General features: G+C 38.4%; 1 protein-coding gene across 22 annotated transcripts in view; it reads right to left on the reverse strand.

Annotated features, from left to right (window-relative positions):
• Positions 1–27,645, reverse strand: part of SYNE1 (spectrin repeat containing nuclear envelope protein 1) — a 482,603-nt gene that overhangs the window by 281,966 nt on the left and 172,992 nt on the right. For all 22 annotated transcript variants that reach the window (XR_006717653.1, XM_045500062.1, XM_045500061.1 and 19 more), the window contains 13 exons: positions 25,217–25,390; positions 22,648–22,806; positions 21,953–22,117; positions 20,215–20,349; positions 17,875–18,033; positions 17,465–17,673; positions 16,751–16,859; positions 14,934–15,098; positions 11,767–11,934; positions 9,996–10,166; positions 9,085–9,225; positions 5,127–5,287; positions 3,023–3,173 (listed from right to left, as the gene is read on the reverse strand). Coding sequence is in view for 21 of the 22 variants with exons in the window: in XM_045500062.1 (XP_045356018.1) it covers positions 3,023–3,173; positions 5,127–5,287; positions 9,085–9,225; positions 9,996–10,166; positions 11,767–11,934; positions 14,934–15,098; positions 16,751–16,859; positions 17,465–17,673; positions 17,875–18,033; positions 20,215–20,349; positions 21,953–22,117; positions 22,648–22,806; positions 25,217–25,390 (2,067 nt within the window). In the remaining variant the exon portion in view is untranslated. The remainder of the gene's footprint in view (positions 1–3,022; positions 3,174–5,126; positions 5,288–9,084; positions 9,226–9,995; positions 10,167–11,766; positions 11,935–14,933; positions 15,099–16,750; positions 16,860–17,464; positions 17,674–17,874; positions 18,034–20,214; positions 20,350–21,952; positions 22,118–22,647; positions 22,807–25,216; positions 25,391–27,645) is intronic.

A 27,645-nucleotide genomic window follows, 5' to 3' on the forward strand; every position in this document is an offset into this window, starting at 1 on the left:
TAGCTGACATTTCAACATACTTGGGCTATTAGAGAGCAACTATGAACAAACATCATGTTTCCTGACCTTATTTGGGGAGGAGAGATGTGTAGGGTGTCTGAAAAATACAAACTGATGGTGGTAGTGCTCCCTGCATAGAGAATAAAGGGAAATACCTACTCCTGTTGCAGTGAAGTGAGCAGAGAGATGTCCCTGTATTTCTTTTTTTTTTTTTTTATTTTTGTAGTTCATGTCTTACCGAAAACTGGAAGTCTCTCTAAAGGTACAGAGAATTCCCGCTTATCCTGTGAGTTATGCCTTGTAACCAGTGGATCTGGGGAGCATTGTGTTCCAATAACTCATAGAAATGCTAGTATTGACATTCACTCAATTTCCCTCTAACTTGGTTGAGTATTTCATATTTTCCCAAGGCAAAAGCTTTTCTGATTCCACTCTTACCTAAAACCAGCCTTTTCAAATTTATCATCTAGTCTTTATGCCAGTGGTTTCCAAATTTGGAAGATATTAGGATCACCTGGCCCCATCCACAGGGACTCAGACTCAGCAGGTCTAAGGTGAGGCCTAGACTTTGCATTTCTTACAAATACCCGGGCACTGCTGCTCCTACTGATGCGGGCTCCACTCTGAACCACTGCCTTACCCATTAGCTGTGGCCTCTACAGTGAAGCACCTAGACTATAATTCCCATTTGGAGCGGGACGATCCTTTATGTATTCGCTAACACGTGAAAAGCACTGATGGCCACTAAGGATGTGGGTGCGGGAAGGAGATATGTCTATCATATACATAGAGGCTTATTTATGCGTAAGAGAATGAACATGATTCCTCTGAGAAAAAGAGCCAAATCTTCCAATCAAATAAAGCCAAAACTTCAGGCAAGTCTCAGTTTCAAGTAAGTTAAATGGAGAATACAACTACCCTAGGGAAAAAAAAAATGTGTGACTTATGTCTATGTGAGACAACAGTCAGAAATAACTTGCCTAGATGAGACAATCAGGAATAATTTACATCAGATTAGTGCCAGGTGCTCATCACTTATTTATTTTTATTTTTCATATGCATAACTACAGTGGTATCTCTAATAGAGATTTGTTATTTGAACATGAACACAACCTTTCTTTGTTTTGCTGTTTTTCAAGGTGATATGTTGTAGAAAAATTACTCATAAATTCAACAAATATGTATTTACGTCCCCTAGGTGCCAAAAAGGGTTTTGGGTGTCTCAGTGAAGCAATCTTCATTAAGACCGAAGTTCTTAGATTTTAGAGTAATACGTGTCACCAACAAATTCATAAATGCAAACTATGTAATCATACTGTTGGATTCTAATCCAAAAAGGGTAGATGGAAGATGGACCCAGTGTATCTTTTGTAAATTATCAACTAAGAATAGGAAAATCAGTCAATTTAGAATAGCATGTAATGAAACATAAAAGTGGGCTTCTAGATAAATATCCTTGTGACAATGCAAATACTTCATAAAGTTTAACCCTAAGGTTGTTTTCAAGTGAAATGCTATGACAAGTGTTACCTTATTTCTAATATTTCCTATATCATCTTTGGTTTGGAAACAGAAAGTGAACCTATTAGCCTAAATCCACAGTACTAATGTATTCCACACCATCTTTGCTTATTTCTAGCAAAAACTTTTTTCTATTATTCATATTCATTTGATACATTTTAGACAGTTTCCAAAATGCCATATTGGAATATTAAAATGTCTTTTTAATCTAACGACATGGAAATCTACAATTGAATGTTTATATATTTAAAAATAAAATGTGTAATCATTTCATTTCCCAAAGAGTAAAGAGGTGATGACATTTGATCATTGATATAGTTCAGAAGTCCTGGAAATGAATTAAGGTTGAAATAACAATAAAATGAATTATGGCAAGAATAAGCAAATTAAAAAGGGTATGTCAAAAGTTTTTGAAAGAAAATTTTTGATAAAACTATTTAAATGTGCTATTCCCTGTTTTCTTAGGATGTAGTGAAAGGGTTAAATGATAACTTTTAAAAACAGCGTTAGAGATTAAACATATTTCTTGAATACTTCTTAGTGGATTGGCATCTATTTTCCCTGGTATACCACACAAGACATTAACAGATTCCATACACCAGATTCCACATAGCCTTGAGTGCAAAAGATGTGTGGTAAACCAGGATAATCTGCACGGTAATGTGAGCTTAGCTAAGCACCATCGCACCCTTCTGCAGCGCACACGGGAATGACTTGTTCTGAGCCACACTGTGAAATACCCTGGTATTTATATTCCTATTTTTAATTGAATGAAATGGCAGTGGGTTTTCCCCTTCCAAAAACATGAGATTAGATAGAAAAAGAAGTGGCTGCATTTTGTAAGTGTGTCGTGTAAAACATGTATCAAAGACAGAGAATTCACGTCTTTCAGCCCTTTTCTTCTTAAACTATGTGAATGAAGTGAATAGTGACAGTCTATGCACATGGTTATTTTAGAGCTGGGAGAGCTAAAGTATCAGGGCATCTCAGTTTGTGCCCAAAGGCCTTCATACATGAAAGCATTAGAGCAGTAGAGTCTGATTGTTTCACCTACAGAGAAAGTCATTTCTCCTCCTTGTGGTTTGGGAGGGTAATTGCCACTAATACTTGAGCTAGACATTTGGAACAATACTTACAAAGTACAGTTGTAAATGATGAATACATTTCATGTTGTATAAGTGAATCAACAGAACACTCCAGTGGGGTTAATTCAAAATCAAGGAAAAGAATAATGTAACCATAAAAACATTTTAATGATATTGCACACAATGCTGACTTTGAATGCATAAGTCAGAAACTAGTAATACATAATTCCAACTATAAAGTGTTGCCCAGTATCAATCAAGACCTCTTAGCTCATCATTTTGTGTGAATTGAATTTTAATAGAGTCACATAGCAATGAGAGATTTGACGTGGGGCCAACTAGCATTTGATGAAATGTAAGAAAGGAGTTCTTAAAAGCTAGACATGGATTATAAACGTAACGTGTGATCAGGTCACCTTAATCTGGTTGATTTGCATGTCCATGGCAGATGATGAAGTTTCCAAGGCATTGAGTTCTTTTTCTTTCTCAGTTATCCAGACGGACAGGGTCTCAAAATTATTGCCAAAATGATCCCACTTGTTTTTCACCATTTCCATGGTTTTAATACTAAAATTAACCAAATTAAGTAAAGAAAATGCAGTATTTTAATAGAAAACAACAGTACAGTTTCCTTTAAATTACCAGATGAAAAGAGAGTGAAGACACTTGTGACCATGTCCAAGTTGAAACTATTGGAACAGGAAAAAAATGCACATTCTACCCGAGTACTGAGTCCTCATGTCTTCCTATCTATCTCCTCTGAGAATGAGCATTTAACGAGGTAGTATCTACACTATGTTATGAAAGGAACTGTGCTTCGAACAAAATATTGCTGGGTCCAAAGGGGTTTGAATCCAGGTATAATCTAGGTAAACTCTACACATGACCAGTAGCTGCCAGGACTTTCAAGAAGCCGCCCACATAGATTCCAGTGCACAGAGCCTTTTAGCAGTCTTGATTTTGTGGACAAGCTCCTTTTGCTCTTAGAGCAGAGATCTGCAAGGATGCTCTATACTCAAAGATCTTTATAAAATGCATCTTTATGAATCAAGATAGAGCTTTTAATCTGAATCCCATGCTGCCTTGCAGGAACTGTTTTATCATTAGAGTTAAACCTGCAATTTATAATCTATAATGATTTGTAGCTATTCTTAGATGTTTGTACAGTCTTGATTCCAAAAGACTCTTATACATTCTTGTACATGAGCACCCTAACTGCTTTTAGAAAATTTGGGCTTTATTTCTTATAAATCTAGTGAACAAAATTTCAACTATAGATATTCAGTTTGTATTAGCTATGCGTATATAATCATGTGATTATGGCTTTTAGTTTAGAAAAAAAGACTAAGAAACTAACAGTGTATCATTAAACGGATAAGTAAGTCCTTGGGTTAAAAAAAAAACTGAAAGAATTTCCCTGTTTACCAAAAGGCACTTGAAGACATCAAGAAGAATGCAATGGCATCATTGAATGTCAAATTAAATAATATTGCAGTCTCAAATGTATACCCTGGATGTGCCTAATGCTCTCATCAGTACAGGTAATGCAAACTAAGTTATGTTGCAAGTTGTCATAGGAGACAGATTCAAATGGGCATTGCTAATAAAAGTAGCTTCTTTTCCAGCAAACTCGAAGTTTCATTTTTTTCCATAACTTGGTGGATAGTATTTAAAATAAAGTTCTCAAAGTTTTAAGTCCTAATTTCCTTTAGACTATTTAACAAATTTTAAAGTTTAGGCAGATGTACAATGTTAATTTCAAGGTGTTACTAGTATTCAAAACAAGTTTCACATATTAAAATTCACCTTAGAAATTATGTCCTCTATCTTAAGAATAATAGGTGTTCGTGATCTGCCCGTAAAGAACTTTGAATAAAAATATGCAGCCATATTATTTTGAGGAACGTTGGCCGTATCTTCACACATTTTTCCCCCTCCAGATTTTTTGTGTGTTTATTTTGTACATAATAGCATACCATAGGCAATATTAAATGTTTAAAAGTAAAATAAATTTTTGAAGTTGAGTTTTGGAACTAGTATATCAATCAGTGACAATTCAAATATTGAGGCATTGTAAACAAGCTCTGGAAACTTCTTGGAGATGGAGACACTTGGTCTGTGTTATCTATATTTAAGCCTAGCATTTACACAACAAAAGTGTCTCTTCTTCTTCCTCACTGGTGACAGCAGAATAATGCAGTACAAAAATTATCTTAAATACTGGTTCTTTTTTTGAGATTGTACGAAGGCCACAGAATTTAATAGATATGGCTTTCTCATGAACAAGATCGGTTTACAATGCCAAAACCACATCCCTCATACTGTTTCTGCTCTGCTATATAGATGATGGTTTTCTGTCTTGGTGACACTTCCTGTTGAACTGTGAGTTGCTTCCTCAAAACATGCTGAAATACACAGACACTTTGAGATTTTAAAAGAATGTTTTGAATACAATAGACAGGAAAGGCTGTATGAAACTTTATCTCAGAGAAGAAAGTTTAGGACTTGTCAAGCACATACTCTTCTTCAAGTGTGTCTTCTAATTTTTTGACTTGCTCTTTGATTGTCTTGGCCTGCTGTTGAAGCAGCTGCTTATTCTTGGGCCCAAGTGGTATCTCGGAAGCTTCCTTCACAAGATTCTCAGCCTGGACTGCAATACCTTCTGTCCGTTTAGAAAACTCCTAGTAAAAGATAATATACTTGTTAGGAAGGCATCTGCTATTAAATTCTACCCTCAAATAAATTGCACATTCTTGCAGAATCTCTACCAGAATAGATGGATGGATAGATGGATTCGTACATGTATGAGTATTAGAATATAATATTCTTAGCAACAAGACCCGACTTATTTTCATCATGGCCAGAATAGACACCTCACTAAATTATTTTCATTTTATATACACAGTCAAATATCTACCTTCGTAATTATCCAACAATTCTCACAAGAATGTTTTCCATGGTTTCCTGGTTTGGGTTTATTGCTTAGAATTTAAGCCGCATTATAATAACTAACTTACCCACAAATATGTCAGTGTATTATGGGCTCCGTTCAGGCAATGATCAATAGTGACTGATTTTTTCAGCCTTAGAGATAAGAGAGTTCTAGGCCAATTAATATAAATACTTATTTATTTAACTGAAGACTATTTTAGTCAATATGGTGTATCACTGATACTTTCCCATAAAGAAACATTTTGTTAACTAATTCCCTGAAAAGAGAGATAATCTGATCTTAATGCTGTTAAATCTTATTGACTACATACCCACACACTATGCGATGAAAAGAAGGTAAGTTCTGAGCCAGTCAAACCTGGAGTAGAACTCTGGATTTGCTAATTAGTAGTTGTTTGACTTTGGTGAATTATTTTTCAGGCTTTCATATAAAATTCAGATAGTAATGGTTTTCTTGTCAAGTTACTGTTAGCATTTTATTAGCAATTTCATTTTGAAGTGCGTGGCACATGGTTTAAAAATTCCCACACTGATTTTCATTAACAGCAAACCACTTCAGTTCAAAAATTAATTTAATATGGTTGAGGCACTGGTAAATTTGAGCTGTTACCCGAATTCTGTCAGGTAAATGTATTGAAAACTGAACAGCAAAGCTAATCCCAGAGAAAATCCTGTGTGAAAAAAATCTTGTGTGAAAAAACTAGTGTCTCATTTCTTCTCATGTAAGAGAAGCTCCCAGGAGGTTCTCATTTTGATCATAAACTCCCCTCCTCCAAAATAGGTAATGAAGAAATCTGATGTAAATAATGTTCAAAGGTAAGACTTCTGATAGCCACCTCTTTCCACGGAGATCCTCCTAGAATTATTACATAATGCCACGTAAGATAGTTACTACATAATACTATTGTACCTTCATGCTTGAAAGGCTTAAAGTCCTCATAGAAATATCAACATTCCTTCAGAGAGATACCCAGCAATTTGAGACAATAAAAATGGGTAAGTACAACTTCCTTTTTATGGCAGAGAGACTTATAATATCCTAAAAATTGGTATTCGCTAATGTCACATTAAATTCTGTGGTTATAAGCATCTCCCGTGGCTATACATGAACTTACAGTCATGGTAGATTCAGTTGTGAAGACTGTGAATTCCATCATAATCTCTCAGAATCCCATGAACAGAATCAAAACTGTAAAATAGTATCCCTCCCCCTCCTGGTGATTCCCAGAGCCCAGGAAAAATCATGGAGAAAGTGGAATTATGTTTGCAAATGCTTACATGCTCTCCATCTGAGAGCCTTCTGTAGGAGCTATGCATTGGGAAAGAACAATGCAGAGGAGGAATCCAAAGGACAGAACGATGTTGACTGAAACCAAATTAAGCCAAAATAGAATAATGTTATAAGGCTTTATCTCTAAGTCCTAAAAAGAAAACATATGAGTGGCAGTAGGATATAGCAGGAAAGGACAGACTCTGGAGTCAGTCAGGTCTGGAGTTGAAACCACGCTCTATCCTTCACTAGCCATGTGATCTTGAGTCATAGAACTCTGAATTTTCATTTCCTCATCAGTAAAGCCTTGCTGTGAAGAATGAACATGGTATTGCTGTGAACTCCCTACCACACGCTGGTGGACAGAAAGCACTGAAGTTCTTTAGCACAACCACTCAAGGGCTACAACTGGAATGAAGGCTGTATTAACAATGTCAAGTGAGCGAAGAAGTGGAGGACAATTATTCTAGATGACGTGTTTGTGTAACAGCACATATCAACAGTAAAGTAGCTCAGTTTTTCAATGAAAAATCTAGTGGCTAAAGGTTTATTCTCTGGACTCAGACCTCTGAGGTTTGATTCCCAACCTTACCAGTTAGTAATCCTGAGATCTTGGACAAAATCATTAACACCTTTGTTCCTTGTATTTCCTCATTTATCCAACAGGACTCAAAATGATACCTATTTCTCAGGACTGTTTTGTAGATGAAAGATGATAAACGTCAAGTGATTAGACAAGCATGTGTATACATTCAATAAATGTTAACTCACATTATTAAATCAATCCCAAACCATTACTGGCTAAGGAAAAATTTAATAATAACACTAAAAAGGTTATACTTGTTTCATCTACCGCTGATACACAAATTCAAAGGGATTAGAGCCACAGGGTATCAGAAGTGCTGGATGGAATCTGGGCAAAACACCTCCATGATAATCAACCCCCAAAATCTGTTTGTATTTATAAAAGATACCTGATATAGTTTTAATATATAAAATAATTAAAATTAAACATTAAAATTAAAAGTGATGTTCTCTTTAAATGGCTGATGCAAATAATACAGAATTGAAAAAATCTGTGGCTTTATAAGACTTTAAACTCCTCAGTGAGTTAATGATACAAGAAATAATACAAAATTGGCAGTATGAGAGACACAGAAGCCCTTTCTGGTAAGAGAAAAGAAGCACAGGGATTACTTGTTATTAACCAATGAACATGAGTCTTCTTTCTTATACATTGGCTAACACATTAACTCAGTCATTCTATTAACCCAATACATGTGCAAAAAGACCGAAAGAGCCCGTACAACTCTCTAAATACTTCCTACAATTTATTGGTCTACTCTGGGCATCTAAGGTATTTGAGCTTACCTAAGGTATTTGATCTCATGAAGCACACCCACTAAATATTCTCTGTTGGATGTCCCACTGGAGCCTCAACCTCAATCTGTCCTACACTGTGTCAGTCATCTTCCTCAACTGACAGCTACTCCTTCAAGTTCCTGTCTCACTCTCATTGCGTTTGTTAGGCTCAGAACCTTGGGGATCCTCATCTTTTCCTTTACTCTCTGTCTCTTGCACCCGTTACCACTGCCACCTCCATTACCCTGACTCATGTCCATGTTAATACGCACACGCAATAACTTTCTAATTGGATCTCATGACACCAGTCTTACACCCTTTCAATTTTCTTAAAAACACTTAAAAATGCATCTCCCTAAAGTACGGCTCTGATCACGTGGCTCTCTTTCTTAAAAACCTTTAAGGGCTCCATGTTGCCTAGCAAGTAATGCTTTAGACCTTCACGTGTCTTTGTGATGTGGTCAACTTTCCATTACAATTGTACTTGCGCCTTTCTGCTTTAAAACCGAATTTCCATACACTGTTATATTTCTGCCATTTCCCATTAGAAGAATGCTTATTTGCAGTCCCACGCTTTGCTTTTCTATGTCTTACTTGCCCTTCAAGTTTCAGTTACAAATATTATTGCCTTCAGAGAGATTTTTTCTAAATGTATCCGCCTGTGAGGGAACGACCCATTTCCCACTGCAGTGAAAACTTTCTCTTAGTTCTTGATGTTTAAATCTTATGTTTTCATTCCCCAAAGCAACTTGACCAGTGTGTTGAAGAGTGGAAGGTCAACAATAAGTACTGATTACATGAATAATTATAATAATTAATAGTAACAAGGAATAGAAACACAGCTTTTCTTCTGAATAATGAGTACCATGGGATTGCATAGTCATATTGATATACCTTTGTCTGTTCCAATTCTGAAGATAAACTTTCCAAACTGCTAAAACTCAAAAAGCGCTCATGGCTGGAACCTGTTTGAAAAAGGTATCTGACCACTGTCTCTTTGTTTGTTTCAAATCGCTCCCACTTTCTTAATGTGACCTAAATTTGAAAAAAATAAACATATCGTGTTATGGATTATCAAAGCATGTCACAAAATACTGTTCACATTTCCATTCATTTGTTAGGCTGTCAATTTCCAGTTAATGCTCTTCCTATTTCATGCGGTTATGCTGAACAAAGATGCTCTTAATGTCTCCTATAAGAATTTCACTCTGAGTTTCAATTCACCTACAAAAATCGGATGTGTAGACTAGCACCCTGAGTTTTCTACCAGCTGTAAAGTCCTATGAATCTAAGGATATTGCTCAAAATGTAGATAAGGGATAATGGAAAAGAGAGCCTCCCAGTCTCTTTCAAAAAAAGAAAAATAATAGGGAGAAAGAGAAGGGAGAGGAGTGGGGTAGTGAATGAGCAGATAGCAACTCTTCAGAAACTTTTTAAAAGTGTCAAGATCACAACAAAGCATAAACATATGGCTGCTGGACTGCACAGAAAAGTGAAACGATCCAGTGTTAATTCCTGGATTCGGACAAGTGTGGATTAAAATTCTGGCTTTGTTACTGATCGCGGCTCTGTGACTTTTGTGAAAGTCCTCAATCCCTTTCTTTTTAAGCTTCCAAGTGGGCAAAATGTGCTAATTCTAATACCCATCTAGTAAGGTTAATGTGACGATTAAGAGAGATAACTCATGTTAAAAACTTAACACGGCCCTGGAACATCAGAGGCGGGAACAAACGTTTGCTCCCACTAGAAGGAGACATCACCTGTGACCCGGAAGTTAACACCATCCTAGACTTCCGGTCTCCTACCTGGATGCGGCGTTCCTGCTTCTCTCTGCTGTGCTCCATGCTGTCCAGGGTGCTCTCCAGCTTCCGCAGCTCGTCCCGGACTTGGCCGGGCATCCCACCTTCTCCCTGCTGAGCCTGTGCTATCTGCTGCTGCACGTCTCTCTTCTTCGCAGAAATCCTCTTTGTCTTTTGCTGGAAGCATTTGTTCAACAGATGGGGATAAATGTTACTCTCTGAGCGGCTAAGCAGGGACAGAAACACCAGCACTCTAGCAGAGGTACAGAAAGGTAAAACCTCTCGGCAGTGTGGGGCCAAACTGTATTTCAAAAGTGAACTTGAACAGTTAAAATGGCAATGGGGACTCTATGTTGATCAAAATGGACATTATTTGTAAATATTTTGTGTTCTTAATGATAAACAATACAATTAATTTGGTCTTGGGTGTTTTAACTGCAGACAAATTTAAACATTTCACATTTTGTGTAGAAGGCGGGCCCTTTCCTCCGGAAGGAATTTGGTGAAACTATTCATTTGACCTGATTCTCCTTAAAGAATTATTTTTTGCCCCAAATCACAAAGTCTCAACTCTAATTTTTTTAAGTCATTAATGCTGTAAAAATGCTGATATTAAGAGATTTAACTCTGGGGTATATTCAGATTGATAAACCTGCCGAGATATTTCAGGAAAGCTATGTTTTAAAATAAACTTTTTATTGAAGTATAATGTACAAACCTCAAATCCATAGCTTATGAATTTTCACAAAGTAAACAAAGACATATATCCAAGCATGTGATCCAAGAAATGTGAAGAGTTTTAAAATATTAATGTAAATATCTGTAATCTCACATTTCTCTGACTTAAATTGACACTCAAACACAACTTTTACCATGATTGAGACTAGTGTAATACCAAGCATTGTGTTTTCTTGTGCTCACAGCCTTTTTATAATTATTAAATAAATCTATAAAGCCTAGAGGCTGCAGTTTTACATGTACTCATATACATATATATATATATGTATATATATATACATATATATATGTGTATATATATATATATACACATATATATATATACACACCCTTAATGCATATACTCTTAATGCAACTTCCATGTTTATATATTATATATAAAATTAACTAACATTTTGCTATACGTTATGTTAGCCAGAATTTTGTTATTAAAATATTTGATTTGAATCATTCTTCTACTTATATTGAGTTTGGCAAGTAAGTTGGCTCAAATTGTTTATTATCAATACATGCACCAGAATTTCTTTACTTCCAGTTCTAATCCTTCATAAGAGGATACTATTCTGAAAAGTCTGGTACTTCATGTGCTTTATAATTTTCCAAACTGAGATGTATTCAAAGTTGTAAATCGAAGAGCAGGATTTTAACCTTATGGCAAAGAATAGTGATCTTAAATATGAAGCACTTTATCTCTATGCTTTCCTTCTCTGATACGAAAAGGACAAGTGAGCAAGTTTTATGAAGGTTTTCATAACTCACTCAACCAACTTTCTCTCTATAATATTCCTTGAACTTTTTGATATCATTCAATCACTTGGGCTAGGAATTTATCTTGCAGGCTCTTCTGAAATGGCTCATACTGAACAGAGAACAGAGGTACCGAGTTTTTGTTTTGTTTTTTTTAACCATTCAAGTGGATTCCTTCCTGCACCCCCTTCCCTTTGCCCTCATCCTGTGGACGTACATTTCCCTTGATCTCTCTGGCTCTGTCAGTGACTAATGAACTTCACATAAGTGCCTTGGATAAAGCGCGTCCTACCTGGTGATGAAGAAGTAACTGCTGTGCTTCAAACAGATTTTCAGTGTCCAAGATCTTCTCAGCTTGCTCCTGGACTTCTTTAGAGTCAGAAATCAACTCTCCAAGGGAACTTTTGACTATTTCTTTGTACTGGACACAGTCCCCAAAGTTGCTTAACATCTTTTCAACCTAGATTTTCATGAAAAATTGTAACTCATATGATGCTCATGTAATCTTAAAGATTTTAAGAATACATGTAAAGTCTATCTCAAGAACTTAAAATATATACACAGATCTCTAACTTTTATTCTTTCATATACTTTTGAGGTTTACTTAGTTATTAGTAAACTGACATTTATGTGAATTGCAAGCCTCATTTGAGGTGGGCTCTGTGCCCACTCAACCTGGCAATTGAGGCAGGATAACAAAAGTGGGTATATTGTATCTATTATCTCCTGGATCCCTTTAATTACAATCCCATGACTGAAATCCAATTATAAGTTATAAAAGTGCATTATAAGAAAGTTGAATCCACCCTATTCAAAGTAATTAGAGAAAAAGTTTGGGGGGGGGGATGAAAAGAATATTTATTGAAAATGCAATTCCAGTATTTTTACATAACCATAACATAATTTCTAATTTTGTGGCTATGTAGTGAATTCTTTTTCCTAAAATTTAAGCTTTCTCTTCTGTCTAATTTCTGCTTCCTCTAGTTCAGTGTCACCACACCAGCATCTTTTCTTTTCCAAGCCAGTCGTTCTCCAGCTTCACTAAGATTTTCACGTTGTGTACCATTTGTGTTCCACAGAAGCTTTCGGTTTCTCTTTCTGTAATTTATCTTTTTCTTTGACCTGCTTCTGCTCTGAGTTTGGCCCAGGTAACCTGAGTGTGCTATTTTTCAAACAAAGCAATAAGACCCATGAAAACCACAAACTTCAGATCTCAGTAAATCACAGCTCTTGTGGAAAGAAGTGATTCACCATTACATATTGTCAATCTACCCACAGCCTTTTTTGCCTTACATTGGACAATTGCAAACACTTCGTGTTCAACAATAATTTAAATGCTAAATGGATTGATAATCACAGGATGCACTGAATGTGTCAAATCCATCTTTTAATATAAATCTTTACATGAACAACATGAATGTTTTCCATTATTCTTTCTTTGCTTTTACTAGTGATGAAGTAACATATAAAGATATGAATATAAACTATGCAGAAGTTTAAGGTAGATGAATGTGCAAAGAATTAATGTGTCTATTTGTTAGAGATAGATTTTTGCTACAAGTCCCATGGGCAATGTCATGAGAGTACTTAGAGGATACAGTAAATAAATGGGTTTGGTAAAGTGTTAGGGAGACTGATAATTTCTAATTTTAAAGGCTGCCAAAGTGTTTTATGTGTGTGTGTGTGGGTGGAACAAAATATAAACTCATCCATCGATGTAACTAAAACTATTTGTTAGGTCTTGGATCAAAGATCACTGGCACATATATTTATTTTTTAAAACTGTAACCATTATTTTTGCCCTTACCAGCTTCTTTATCAAAGAAAGAATAGAGAAGAATGATGTCAGAATTTTACTTAAAGTATGGCAGTGGCGCCAACTAGACTATTGCCATGAAAGATGGTTATCAAAAGGATTGAAATAACTCATGTTCCAAAATTTGACTAATGCTATCACTCTTTTCAATTAGTCAAAAATTCTTAAGAAAACTGACACATAATATCAAAATTTTCACATAAAACTAAAATCACATGCAGTTCAGAGTATTTTGAGCTTACGAAAATTCACTGCTAGAGTCTCAAACAGATCTACATGCATTGAAAATATAAAAGGTTAGTTGATCAAACTGTTAGATTAAGGACATCTACAGAGAATTCCAAATCTTTAGAATCAGGGAACTTTAAGTCATCCAGATGATCATTTTTCCATGCAAGTTTATAAATGACTTTAAGAAATAGGGGCGCCTGGGTGGCTCAGTCGGTTGGATGTCCGACTTCGGCTCAGGTCATGATCTCACGGTTCGTGGGTTCAAGCCCCGCATCGGGCTCTGTGCTGACAGCTCAGAGCCTGGAGCCTGCTTCAGATTCTGTGTCTCCCTCTCTCTCTGACCCTCCCCCATTCATGCTCTGTCTCTCTCTGTCTCAAAAATAAATAAACATTAAAAAAAAAATTAAAAAAAAAAAAGAAATAATAGTAACAGTCTCTTCAACTTTCCATTCTTACATTATCTTCGCGTGCACAAACTCATTTGACTTGCATGGCAATCTGGTCAGTGAAAATGTTCTTGCTGAGGGTAGAAAGGGCCCTACCAGAAATGAAGGAGATAGGTTTGTGTATTTTAATCCACAGAGGAATATAAACACTGAAACGTATTAATAAGTTTAAAATGAGTAGTTCTTGGGACGCCTGGGTGGCTCAGTTGGTTGAGCATTGACTTCAGCTCAGGTCATGATCTTGCAGTCTGTGAATTTGAGACCTGCATCAGCCTCTGTGCTGATAGCTCAGAGCCTGGAGCCTGCTTCAAATTCTGTGTCTCCCCCTCTCTGTGCCCCTCCTCCATTCACGCTCTGTCTCTCTGTCGCTCTCTCTCAAATAAACATTAAAAAAAAAGTTATTTCAAATGAGTAGGTCTTGCATAAAATAGATTTTACTGGTCTGTTAAAATGGAATATTTTATTATTATCAACTATCGGTTATTAAGCATTTACTGTCAGGCACTGAGTATAGGTGCTAAGTATAGTATAGGCACTAGTAGGTTTTATAAGAAAGAAAATCAAGGCCCAGAAATGTTAAATGACAAGGTCAAGATTACATAGGAAGCAGACTATCAGAGTTAAATTCTAACCTTGGGTTTGTTGAACTCCCAAGCCTGTGTACCTAACCTCTATAATATAGCTTCAACTGACCATGAACCAACGCTTTTAGTAAGAGTAAAAAGTGTGGCTCTGATAAGCTTTATACTTTAGATACAGGTGATTATTCTGAATTAACATATCCAAGAATGGCACCAACCGTAATTCAAACATCTTCCCCACCAATCTTCATATGAATAAGTATCTTCACTACTGTGTTTCAACTATACTTTATATAATTACTTCTTAAACCACAACCCAAAGTAAAAGAGCCTTCCAGATTTCTCACCCAGAACTGTCTATTTAGAGTATGAGTAAATGGTATACCTCTGACAACAAAGCTATGAGAGCCTTGAAAGAACTAGATAATTTTGCCAACTCATCTCCTTGCTTTTGGGCTTCATTCTCAGAAGAAACTTCAATTAAAATTTTAAGCCTGGATTTCAGCCAGTTGAGAGTCTCGCCCTTTGTGGTAACACCATTTCTGATCTCCTGGAATGAAAGAACAGTTTTGATGAGCAAAATACATTGTGAATCAAGAAAGGACTCAGCCTAAGAAAGTTCATATGGTGGAGGTAGGAGAACCAGGCATTTGTTCATCAGTAGAGTGCCTGCTGACTTCACTTTTCATTTACATCTTTAAGGAAAGTCCCTAAGTGCTAGGAAAACAAAAAACAAAAAACAAAAAACTTTCCCAATGCCAAAACCTGATATGTAAAATCGAACCTCTCATAACAAAAAGCTAACTAGATGCTTAGTTCATAACTAGATGGTCATATATCTATAGATATTCCTTTGATCACAAATAAAAATGCTTCTAAAAGTACTGTAGAAAAATATGTGATACCAAAATTGGAAATTATATATTATCTTATTTTCTGTTAGCTGGAAGGAATATATTTTTAGAAAAAGAAAAAAAAAAAAGGTTGAAAGAGCCCTTTTTTTAATGAGCTGATTTCTTTTTGTTTGAAGAGTTTAGTTGTTGAATATTATTATGGATGCCCTAAAAATTGATTTTAACTTAACTGACTTAGATTTTATGCCTCATTTTTGTGACTTTATTGAAGTCAGTTCTCCAGATAGTAGGATGTGCAAATAGGAGCACAGCTCTAATCCAGGAAGGGAGGGCTTACTGGTCAGGACAAGGCCAGAAATATTCTGGAGCCTCGACCCTTGTAAGGTCTGAGAACCGTGGGAGGGATGATCTGGGAAGCCTCTCCCTCCTACACACGCTCCGGGTGCATGAGGAAACCCAAGGTGCTGCTACAGAGGACCTTCCAGGGCACATTCACACAAACAGAAAATGACTAGTTCCACAACCAAGCGATCTCTTCATTCTAAGATGTGAATTTTTTTTTTTTTGGTACTATATAATAGCAACCAATGACAAATATAGATATCCTCCTATAGGCAGAGCATGACATTATTGAGGATCTCGAGCATTTACAGGGATTATAAATTTACTAGAAAAACATGGACCTCAGAAGATAGGAATAGAAAGGAAACACGTTCTCATTAACAGCTACTGTGTGACTTGCATGAGCTCAAAATGCTGAAAGATAAGGATTTTCACAATGGCGTGTGCCCATAAGACAGAATAGGCCATGCTAAGAAGGAGGAGGTTGCTGTGGTCATTCACAGGATGCGAACTGGGTTCAGGCTTGAGGTTCCGTCCGCTGGCTCCGTTTATCAGGCTGTACCCACGCTCACAGAGCTGATCCGATCCAGACTGAATGTGACAGGAGAAATGATGCTTAGAGACCTTGCCCAATTCCCTCATTCTGTGAGCTGCCTTTTGAATGCCTGAAAATGTATAAAAACCTATAGTGTTCTTGTTTTCCCGCGACAATTCTTAAATCTCTGCGGTGTTACGTGCCCACGCATGCAATTTTCCTCTCAAGATTTCCCATTAGCTAAAGATGTATTAGAGGTACCCCTGAGTATGACTAAGTCTCAAAGCTAACAACAATTCAATAGAAAATCCTCCACACTTCTTCTCTCCAGTAACATGAGGAGACTTCTTTTTAAGACAGTTTTTGAGAACTTAATTTTTTTACAGAAAGAAAAAATATGTATCATTTGTCTACCATTAATTTTCTTATTAGTGAAAATTTTCCAGTCACAAAATATGGCCCAGAACTAACCTCTACGGCATGTTTAATCTCTCCATGGTTGGCGGTATCGATGGGCTCATTCTTAAACCCTTTCAATTGTGTCTCCTTTGCAGATATCCAAGATGAGAACTCAGAAATTCTGAAATAACACAAGTATCTTCTTATTAAAGGGAGAAAATATCCCAGTGGTTAAAACACATTTTCTCTTTTGACTTTATTCATGGAAGTTTAACCATCAACTGATGAGCAAGTCAAGTAACAAATTTTCTAGGAACTGTTCCTTTACCATGAAGCTTGGGGCAGGGGTGCCTCTGGGCACTTTTCACATAGGAGGAAAGAGAAGGAGTTCAGCTAAGGAAAACGAGGTGTCCCAGGGCCTGAGCACGTGGAGGAAGGAAGCACCTGAGGTCTGGCCTCTTCTGTCTCCAGCAGATGGAGACAGAAACCCAGCGGCAGAGGCCCCCCTCTAGTACTATGAGGGAACCGGGGAGCAAGGAACTGCAAATTCGCTTCAAAGAAATAACATCTGGGTCACTCACAAATAAAGTGCTTCACTCTGTTTCTGACTGACACCCATTTTTATTAAATGAAGCATTTTTATATAAGAGCCTGGGCGAGATCGCACGATTTGATTTTCTTTATTGCTGAAGACAAAACATGCACCATTACTTGTTTTGCACTGATCTCGGAATTAACAGTATTAGGACAGGTCAGATCCGCCTCCAGAAAGAGTTCCACAACTACCTTCTAGTGTAGTCCTTCCACTTGTCCCGGTCTTCCACGAGCTTCATGTAGGTGGCGTCAATGGCAGCTCTGAGCTCTTTGAGAGTCACGTGACAGGTTTCAGGTGTGTTCCTTACTGGGTCCCGGACGGGGAGTTTCAGACACAGTTCTTCAATAAGCTGTAACCTTTTCTCACAAAGATGATGAGGACCTTTGTCACTGAAGAAAATCTAATGAGCAATAAACGTTTATATAATCCCTGTGAGGATCCACACAGTACTTTCCTATTTTCATAGAAGATTCCCATTTAGTCTACTTGTATAAAGTAATTAAGCTATTTCGTGTTTTCAGACCCAAACCAAAGTACCGGTTGTATCCTTTAGGTGACAATGTGACTTGGCATGCCCGCGCGTGGGGTGTGTGAGACGTACCCTGTGCTCCTTAATAATCTTTTCACTGCCGTCCTGGGGCACCAGCGTGGTCTCTCGATCCAGCTCAGTTCTGCATTCTTCTACAGAAGCTAGGAATCTATTCTTCTCCACATCAATCTTCAGATGAAGCAAATGATATGGGGCTTCTCCTTGAAGGTCCTACATCCCATAGGAATATTTTAAGAATATGATACCATTTCTGATTACACACATTTTCAACTGAAGTGGCAAAAACCATAAAATATTCCCTTGGGGTCCGGTGTGATTTAATCACTATCGTCTGCACCTGGCCATTGTGCTTTGTACACTTCCAAGTAAGTGTTGGGACCGCAATGAATACCTTCTGCCTGGGGGAGCACATGTTTCACAGGGATCATTCTATTTAATTTTTACAACAGCCTCACACAATATTAATATTCCTATTTTACAGGTCAGACCACTGAGGCTCAGGGGTAAGTAGAAAAGCTAGATTTGAATCTAAATTTAAATCATGCCCTAAGTCCATATACCCTCTCCCCAGCATATGTCTTTTTTAATTCTGTCAATGACCCTGTGAGATAGGAAGAACCTATATTACACTCACTACACAAAAGGCGAAGATAAGAAAACTTTTATTAGTAAAAATGCCAGGGTGAAACAGCCCACACCCGTGACTACCTGCCATGTCTCTTTCCTTAGAGCATTCCTCAAGTAAACAGGGCATCCAGCACGCAGGCAACATGAAATGTTTTATGTTCTTTCTGACATAAGAATAAGCTATATGATTACCTTCAGGCTTACAATTATTAGTTTTAGCTAACTTGTATCCTATGGTATTTATAAATTTTTTTAATGTTTATTTATTTTTGAGAGACAGAGCACAAGCAGGGGAGGGGCACAGAGAGAGGGGGACACAGAATCTGAAGCAGGCTCCAGGCTCCGAGCTGTCAGCACAGAGCCTGACGTGGGGCTTGAACCCACGGACCTTGAGATCATGACCTGAAGTGAAGTCGGACACTTAACTGACTGAGCCGCCCAGGTACCCCTATCCTATGGTATTTAAAAGGTTACTTTTAAAATAAAATATTAAGATAACTGATGAGAAAGATGATCTGGGGCTATGGAAAGACTAGACCAGATTATATCCTAGAGAGCTTAATGTTGTGAATGTGTGTGTGTATAAAATAAATACAGCTTTCATTTAGAATCTCTATTCTATAATACATTTATGATATTTTAAGTTTTAAAGACATGTTACAAAACTTGGGTTTAAGGATTTTTTAATTTTCAAATTTAGCAAGTAAAAAATTATGTCCTTAACTGAGTTTTTCCTATGCACAGAGCTGATTTTATAGCCTATGTTACTGAGATGGAGAAAAAAAAAAAATCCAGAGATTCACAAAACCTGATGGAAAGTGTTTTGGTTGCCTATCGTTCAGACCCCGTGACTTCTTCATATAACACACATGAAGTTCGCCACTCCCTGTGACCTCGTGATAGCACTGGTCAACCTGTTGCTAGAGTAGGTTTTCTCCAGGCTGGGGAAGACAGCCTTCGATTCTGAAATCGACTTCCATGTGATGAGTCCAGTGTGGGGCACTCAGGTTAGACCCGCCAAGTGGATCCCTACATCCCCAACTTCTGTGCCTTCTCTCCTGCTCTCTCTCTCTTCCAGTTCCTGTTACTTCTCCCTCCCATGTACCCCAGACCCCTGCTTCTTCTTTAAAATCCTAGCTCAAAACTAGTTACTTGATTCACTCCTTTCCACTCCCCAAGTAGGCCCACTTCTTTCTACAAAAGCTTTCATATGTATTACTTACACTTTTGGGGACTTGTTATATATTGCACTTTCATTATCTGCAACTAATTATCTTCCCCACTGGACTCGAAGCTCTTTGGGGAAATGGATCATGCTATGTTCATTGCTGAGTCCTTAACTAATAAATGCTCATATTTACATTTCTGAGGTCATAACAATCTAAGCCAGATGGTAAAATCCTTGAAAACAGCAAAATGTTATTATAGTATCTCTAACATAATTTATTTAAGTGGGTTTACTGATGTTGCTGAATAAGTTAAATGCCCTTGTCATTCCTATCCCCAAACCTACGCAGGAAAAGAAAAAGAGTGCTCTTAAGCAATATGATAAAATTGATGCTACCAAAAAAATGAGAAAAACAAAATTCTCTCATACTTTATCATGCTTTATTCAAGTTCAGTTTTTTCAGTGGGAGAAGTAACTAGGGTGACCTTCCACGACTTTCTACATTTCTCTTACAATTGAACCTTAATCCCCTCATGCTCTGTCCCATCATGCATGATACGTACTTATGTCCGTGCGTCCATTATGTCCTGACTCACCTTCCACTGTTTATGGAGCTTTCTAACAGCTTCCTGCAGGCCCTGCTGTTCCTGCCCAGGGAGGATGTCAGTGAGCTCGTCGCAAGCTTTCAGGAAGGCATTGAGCACTCTCTGATCCAACTGACTGAAAAATTCCTGCGTGGAGGGGGAGGTGGTTACGAGTGTCAGACAGAATAAAAGGCAGCATCTACACACCATACAGTCAGGCAGTCACGCCTCAAAACGAGCCCGTTAGCCAGCCAGTGCCCTCTTTAAACCTTGCTGGCAACTATGATTTTTTTTTTTTTTTAAGGAATGAACTATAATTATCTATAGTTATGAGTCAGAAGCCACCACATCTGAAATTCAACTAGTCCTTTTCATTTTTTAGAAAGAAATATCTTTGCAGTTTTCAAATTTGGTAGAATATTCTGGAAGGCCAAGGGGCCAAAAACCTTGATTCCCTATAATAGAGTTTTCATTCCTCTCTGGTAAAGTCAGAAGAGCAGAACAGAAACTAGTGTTCAGCCTTGTAATTCCTCATACCCTAGCTGCAATGTGTCTCAGGCCCTGCTGGTTCATTATGAGCCATTTCCATCCACATCCAGGCGAATACACACGACCCCACAGGCTACGGACAGAACTGTGCCCACCGACATCTGCCAAATTCCTATGTTGAATCCCTAACCCCCAGTGTAATGAAATTTGGAGATGAGGCCTATGGGGTGATGAGATGAGGTCATGAGGGTGGGTCCCTCATGATGGAATTAGTGCCCTTATAAGAGGAGACATCAAAGATCTTGCTCCCTATTTATCTCCGTCTTATGAGAAGAAAGTGAGAATGACCATCTACAAGCCAGGAAGAAAGTCCTCACCAAACCCAAACTGTGAGAAAATAAGTGCCCGTTGCTTAAGCACCCAGTGTATGCATAAATATGTGGCACACCATGCAGATAAATACAACACATGTGCACATCGACACATGACCAAGTCTCACACAGACTCAGGAGTACGTCCGCGGAGATATTTTGAAACAACAGTGGTTCAAACCAGAAAGTGCCACACGGCACCACGCGTCTAAACTGAAGGAGATGCTGGCTGGTCACAGACATCACAGTCAGCTGCGTCACAAATATATTGCAGTCATCATGCAGTAGTGTGGTTCATACAAATATCCACTGGAATTTCAGGGAAAATAACTCAAAGTACATGTTCTCAGAGGGGCCATCATCTCCACTTGGCGTTGACCACTAACATTTTTAATACTGAAATGATTTAAATGAGTATGATTAACAGGAAGATGGCTTCACTATAGGACAAGCTGTGGATCAGCTACCAAACTTCAAGGCACGTGGTGTTCATACTACAATATGGAGGAGTCATGAAATGAGCACAGAGACTTAGCCATCCACCTAAAATTATCTCTTAAAAAGAGTTATGTTGGTTACGTAAAAATTTCTCACCTAACAATGAACAGTCACTTGGAGAGCCTGAATTCTATATCCTATAACTCTCTACTCCCTCAGGGACTTAGGAATGGCCAATTATAATGCTGCTCATCAGTTGCCCTTGAAGTTCTTTTTGCTGCTGCCCTTTTCTTTAGATCTCATAACGTAAAATGTTTCTGCCTCCCTAACTCACCTCTTCTTCCCTGTTCTCCTCAAACACTCAGTATTAGATCGGAGCACACTTTTTACTTTTCACCCAAGACCACTTGTCCGTGTCCTCAGCTCAAGTGCCCCATGAAGGATAAACTCACTGTATGTTTCTTCAGGAGGTCTTCTGGGTTCCCCTTTTCTTCCAGGCCCTCCTGAGCGATCCGTAGCACCTTCTCCAACTCTGCTCGAGACTCTTCAAATTTCTTCATCAAGCGACTATTGGTTTCCACATGTTTCTTCCAGTCTCCAATTTTCTTCACCATATTCTTGATTTAAAAAATAATCATAATGTGATGCTGCTTCTGGATTACTGAAAGCATCATTTTGTTAAAGAGTATTGTTTCTTTAAAAATAAAAATACACTTGGAAGGAAAAATTTCATTATGAGAGTAATCAACTCCTTTTTAACATTGATGAATATTAAGAAAACAAGTAAAATGATTGGTTCCAGGGGCGCCTGGGTGGCGCAGTCGGTTGAGTGTCCAACTTCAGCCAGGTCACGATCTCACAGTCTGTGAGTTCGAGCCCCGCGTCAGGCTCTGGGCTGATGGTTCAGAGCCTGGAGCCTGTTTCCGATTCTGTGTCTCCCTCTCTCTCTGACCCTCCCCCGTTCATGTTCTGTCTCTCTCTGTCCCCAAAAAAACAAACAAACGTTGAAAAAAAAAAAAATGATTGGTTCCAAACCTCAGTAGGCAAGACATTTAGCAAGAGTGGAAGCATGACACGTGATGGTTAGATGTCCTCTTTCCTTGTATTTTTCCCTGGCTCGTGTCTCTATAGCACGGAGAGAGCTTACCTGGAAAGCACCGTGGGCATCTGCAATCTGTCTGTGCAGCTTCGTCTGATCAAAATGCTTTAACACACTGCTCAAGGTCACGAACTTTTGAACATTTTGACTGCCTTTCTCAATCTGCGTCATGGTTTTCTTACAGCTCTCTTGACAAGCTGACAGTTCCTACAGGGAAAGGAAACCCACAACAATAGTATTTAAAACAGTGAGAAAAAGAAGGAAAGAGAGGAACCATTACAAAACAATAAGAACAACATTATATAGCTTTTAGGCTTTTAGTCAGCTATAAGTAAAACCAAAAGTACAGAGAAGTGTTTCTTTTCAGAAGAGCTCAATTTGAAGCAATCACCGAAGTCAGTGCTTTTTATATAAGGCATTTAAATGTCACATTGAGCTTTTCGAGATTTTTTTATATATTTCATGCCTGTGCTATTACCATTAAGAAAATGAAAGGGCATCAAAGTTGTTATTTCTCTAGTGCCTGCTTTGTCCATCCAACTCATAGGCCTTTGGTTTACTGAGAGAACAATCACAAAATTAATCTACATATTAGGTTTTAATCTGACTAAATAAATTTAACACCCATGCACATTATACTTTACTGAAAGAGCTGCAGCAAATTACATATCATTTGTGTATCCCAAAAGGCACATTTGAATTCCTAAGGTTCACAAGCTGTCAGTCAACCTTTCATTAACAAAACGAGGGACCCCAGACCCTAACCACAAAGGCAACAGCCTGGTGGGTGTGGGAGGACATGCAGGTGTCACACAGTCACCGGATGAGAAGCCATGGTGACCCAGGGCTTTCCACCTCTGCTTCGTAACCTGGCATCATAGTGGTTTCTACAGTTGATAGATGCATGGAAATTAGCCCAGTCAAAGGCCAACAGTCACTTTTTGACTTGAAGCCGCCACACTATTTGCATTTTGACATCCTCAACTGCTTTGGAAAAGTATTTCAAACTGCTCATTTGGATACCGGTTTTGGGAATCGAGATGCAAATATTAAGACCAAGGGTTTTGTTTTGTTTTGGCAAAATGGAATAAGGACACACTTCTTCCTTTCGAAGATTTAGGAGGTCAGAGAGTAACATATGTTAACAAAGGTATTATTAAATATTATTAGTATTATTATTACTAAAATATCAAATGTTATTTTAATTGTGGAAGGATTCTTTGGTGGCAATGTATAGTGATTTGAGAATGTGAGACATGGCAACCTGACTCAAAGTGAGAGACAATCTTTATCCAATAGGATGAGAGCCCACTAGAACAGGGTTTGATGGTATAATCATCATGGCTCTACTATCAATAATAATAATAATAACTAGTTATAGAGTACGTATTATGTGCTAAGTACATTATAGAATATCTAATGTAGTCTTCACAATAAGCTCTCAACTAGGTATTATTACCTGCATTTTAAGCATAAAAGCTAATCAAGGCTTTGTAATTTGTTACATCAGATCTATGATCTGAATATCTATATGACACTTCAAATACTCTTGGCTCTTTCTACTAAGTGATGCTTCCTTCCTTCCAGGAATCTTTTTCAATGAAGGCAGTGGCAAACCTTTTGCCCGTTAAGTTTCACCCTCCTCTGATGGATGGGGTCATTTGTAATAAACCACCTAAACAAGTCCATTAACTTCAAGAGAGGGAAGCTGTTCTGCAGAGAGATCTGCTTACTAAAACTGAGACAAAGAAAAATAATTATCACTCCAAACACATTCCCAGAACTTTATGATTGTATAATCTCAGAGGCAAAGAAAAGATCTCTTAAGACACAGATTATAGGGACACCTGGGTGGCTCAGTCGGTTAAGCGTCCTATTTCAGCTGAGGTCATGATCTCACAGTTTGTGAGTTCGAGCCCTGCATCAGGCTCTGGGCTGAAAGCTCAGCGCCTGGAACCTGCTTCGGATTCTGTGACTCCCTCTCTCTCTGTCTCTTCCCTTCTTATATTCTGTCGCCCTGTCTCAAAAATAAATGAGCATTAAAAAAAAAAAAAGATTTAAAAAAGACATAGATTATAGACACTGGATAGAAATAGAATGCAAGTGTTTACTTTTATATATATCTAAATACATACTATTTTTAATTTGGTTATAAAAATTTTATCTCTATGTAAATTTACATAGATAGATACATTTTATTTTATCTTTAGTGGACAGGGTTTTCATCTTTGGACAAGATGTGTATTTTTGTTTTGAGTTGCCAGCGCTACTCTAGAAAAATGTCTCCTGTCCTAACTGAATTCCTGCCACTGTGGGCACCACCTCAGTCTCACTACACGCGCTTTAAAAATAACCATGTCTCGGGGCGCCTGGGTGGCGCAGTCGGTTGAACGTCCGACTTCAGCCAGGTCACGATCTCGCGGTCCGTGAGTTCGAGCCCCGCGTCGGGCTCTGGGCTGATGGCTCAGAGCCTGGAGCCTGTTTCCGATTCTGTGTCTCCCTCTCTCTCTGCCCCTCCCCCGTTCATGCTCTGTCTCTCTGTGTCCCAAAAATAAAGAAACGTTAAAAAAATAAAATAAAAAAATAACCATGTCTCCTCACGGGGACTTTCCCTTACCTGATGTTTCTGTTTAAAAAGGGCACTGGATTGTGCTTCACACTCGAGAACTGCCATAATTTCATGGATTTTCGCAAGCGAGTCATAAAAGAACGTCATCTGCTTTTCCAGTTCTTCCAATGGGATCAACAGCTGCTGAGACTCATAAAGGAGTGGAGGGCAACATTCTTTGACCTTTAAAAAGACAAAAACAAAAATTCCATCAAACGCTGCTAAGTACCACAAGCTGAGGGCACTGTTCACACCTCTGAGAACATTTTCTTCAGCGAAGCTGTCATTCAGTGCTTGCAGATCTCCAAAGACTCTTATTTAATGATACTTCCTTTGTACTGTTACATTTTGATATAAAAACAAAATACTACTCAATCACTGAGACAAATAAATGCCACAGAATTTTCCCAGGAAGATTCATCTAAAGGGTCCATCTGGATGGCACCCTCCCATCTAAACGAGGCTGTTAGTGAGCCAGATGGCATCGAATTCTCCCTCATAAACTGTGCAACTGATCTTCATTTCGGCCTCAAAACCTGACCTGAGATCGTTACGAATGACGTTATCTAGACTGACTTTCCAACTTTATTTTCAAGGTCTCTACAACTTGAACCCTAAACTCCGGACAGACCTGTAACTTTGCTGACTCATTCTTCCCAGACAGGCCTTGTGCTTCCCTACCCCCCCCAGCAACATGTGTCACGGCCCTCTGCCAATCATCTTACTCACCCCAAGCGCACAAGTCATGTACCAGTTTATTTACAAAGGTTCCCAAGCCAGGGGATGTCTCCCTAGTCTGAACTGACCCAGCCTCATCTGTCACTTGTCTTTTTTTTTTTTTTAAATTTTTTTTTTCAACGTTTATTTATTTTTGGGACAGAGAGAGACAGAGCATGAATGGGGGAGGTGCAGAGAGAGAGGGAGACACAGAATCGGAAACAGGCTCCAGGCTCCGAGCCATCAGCCCAGAGCCCGACGCGGGGCTCGAACTCACGGACCGCGAGATCGTGACCTGGCTGAAGTCGGACGCTTAACCAACTGCGCCACCCAGGCGCCCCACTGTCACTTGTCTTTTAAAAAATGCTGTTACTTTATACCCTTGTATTACTCTTTTTTTTTTTTAGAGAGAGAAAGAGAGCGTGCAAGCAGGGGAGAGAGAATCCCAAGCAAGCTCAATGCTCAGTGCAGAGCCCAACACGGGGTTCTATCCCATGACCCTGGGATCATGACCTGAGCCAAAATCAAGAGTCGGATCCTCAACCACTGAGACACCCAGGCGCCCCTACACTTGTATTAATATCAGCTTGATCTTCACGATGAGGCCATACGTTCCTGGAGATCAAGAGATCCATAAAGTTTCTGTCTTAACACCCTCGTGTTGGAATGCAGGATCAAGTAGTTCTCTAAGAACTTCCTGTCCCTGCTCATTTTACTTAGAATTGCTCCCAAAATAGTATTCATACTTTTGGGAACCAACGAAAGGAAATGGAATACTTGTTAATAGACCATTCTCTTTTTTCTTAAATTATGAATATTCTCATGCTCTCGGATACACTGCCTAAAGGGTAAACTCACCAAAAGAAAGCTACTGATCTACTGCAACAAGGCTTTTCTAAAATGATTCTAAACAAAAGAGAATCTGCTAACACGTATAAAAATCAGTTGGTTTCTGGGTGCCTAGGTGGCTCAGTTGGTTAGGTATCTGACTCTTGATTTTGGCTCAGGTCACAATATCACGGTTTGTAAGACAGAGCCCCATGTTGGGCTTTGCACTGACAGCACAGAGCCTACTTGGGATTCTCTCTTTTCCCTGCTCACGTTCTCTCTCTTTCTCTCTGTCTCTCTCAGAATAAGTAAATAAACATCAAAATAAATAAAAATGAATTAAAAGTCAGTGTGCTTTATAAATCTTTCCTAGATACAGCTGAAAACTTACTAAGATGCTACAACTGAAGCAGTAGCTTAAAAAAGCAGAATGACTTAGATGTGCTCAAAGGTGGAATCTGCTTTCTCACAGGTCACCTTAAATCATTAAACTTGGCCTCGGCTAAGATGTGCAAGCCCAAGATATGGCTCTGAAAGCTGTTTGAAGGTTATCAAATCAGTAACGTTGACTTTGAATTGTACCCAATCTCGGGGCGCCTGGGTGGCGCAGTCGGTTAAGCGTCCGACTTCAGCCAGGTCGCGATCTCGCGGTCCGTGAGTTCGAGCCCCGCGTCAGGCTCTGGGCTGATGGCTCAGAGCCTGGAGCCTGTTTCCGATTCTGTGTCTCCCTCTCTCTCTGCCCCTCCCCCGTTCATGCTCTGTCTCTCTCTGTCCCAAAAATAAATAAAACGTTGAAAAAAAAATTTTTGAATTGTACCCAATCTTTACAGATAACATTTAACTTGAATGTTAAAAATAAAAAGAATTACAAATTAACATTCTAATATATGTCA

This window comes from Leopardus geoffroyi, chromosome B2, assembly GCF_018350155.1.
Source record: "Leopardus geoffroyi isolate Oge1 chromosome B2, O.geoffroyi_Oge1_pat1.0, whole genome shotgun sequence".
Lineage (NCBI taxonomy): Eukaryota > Metazoa > Chordata > Mammalia > Carnivora > Felidae > Leopardus > Leopardus geoffroyi.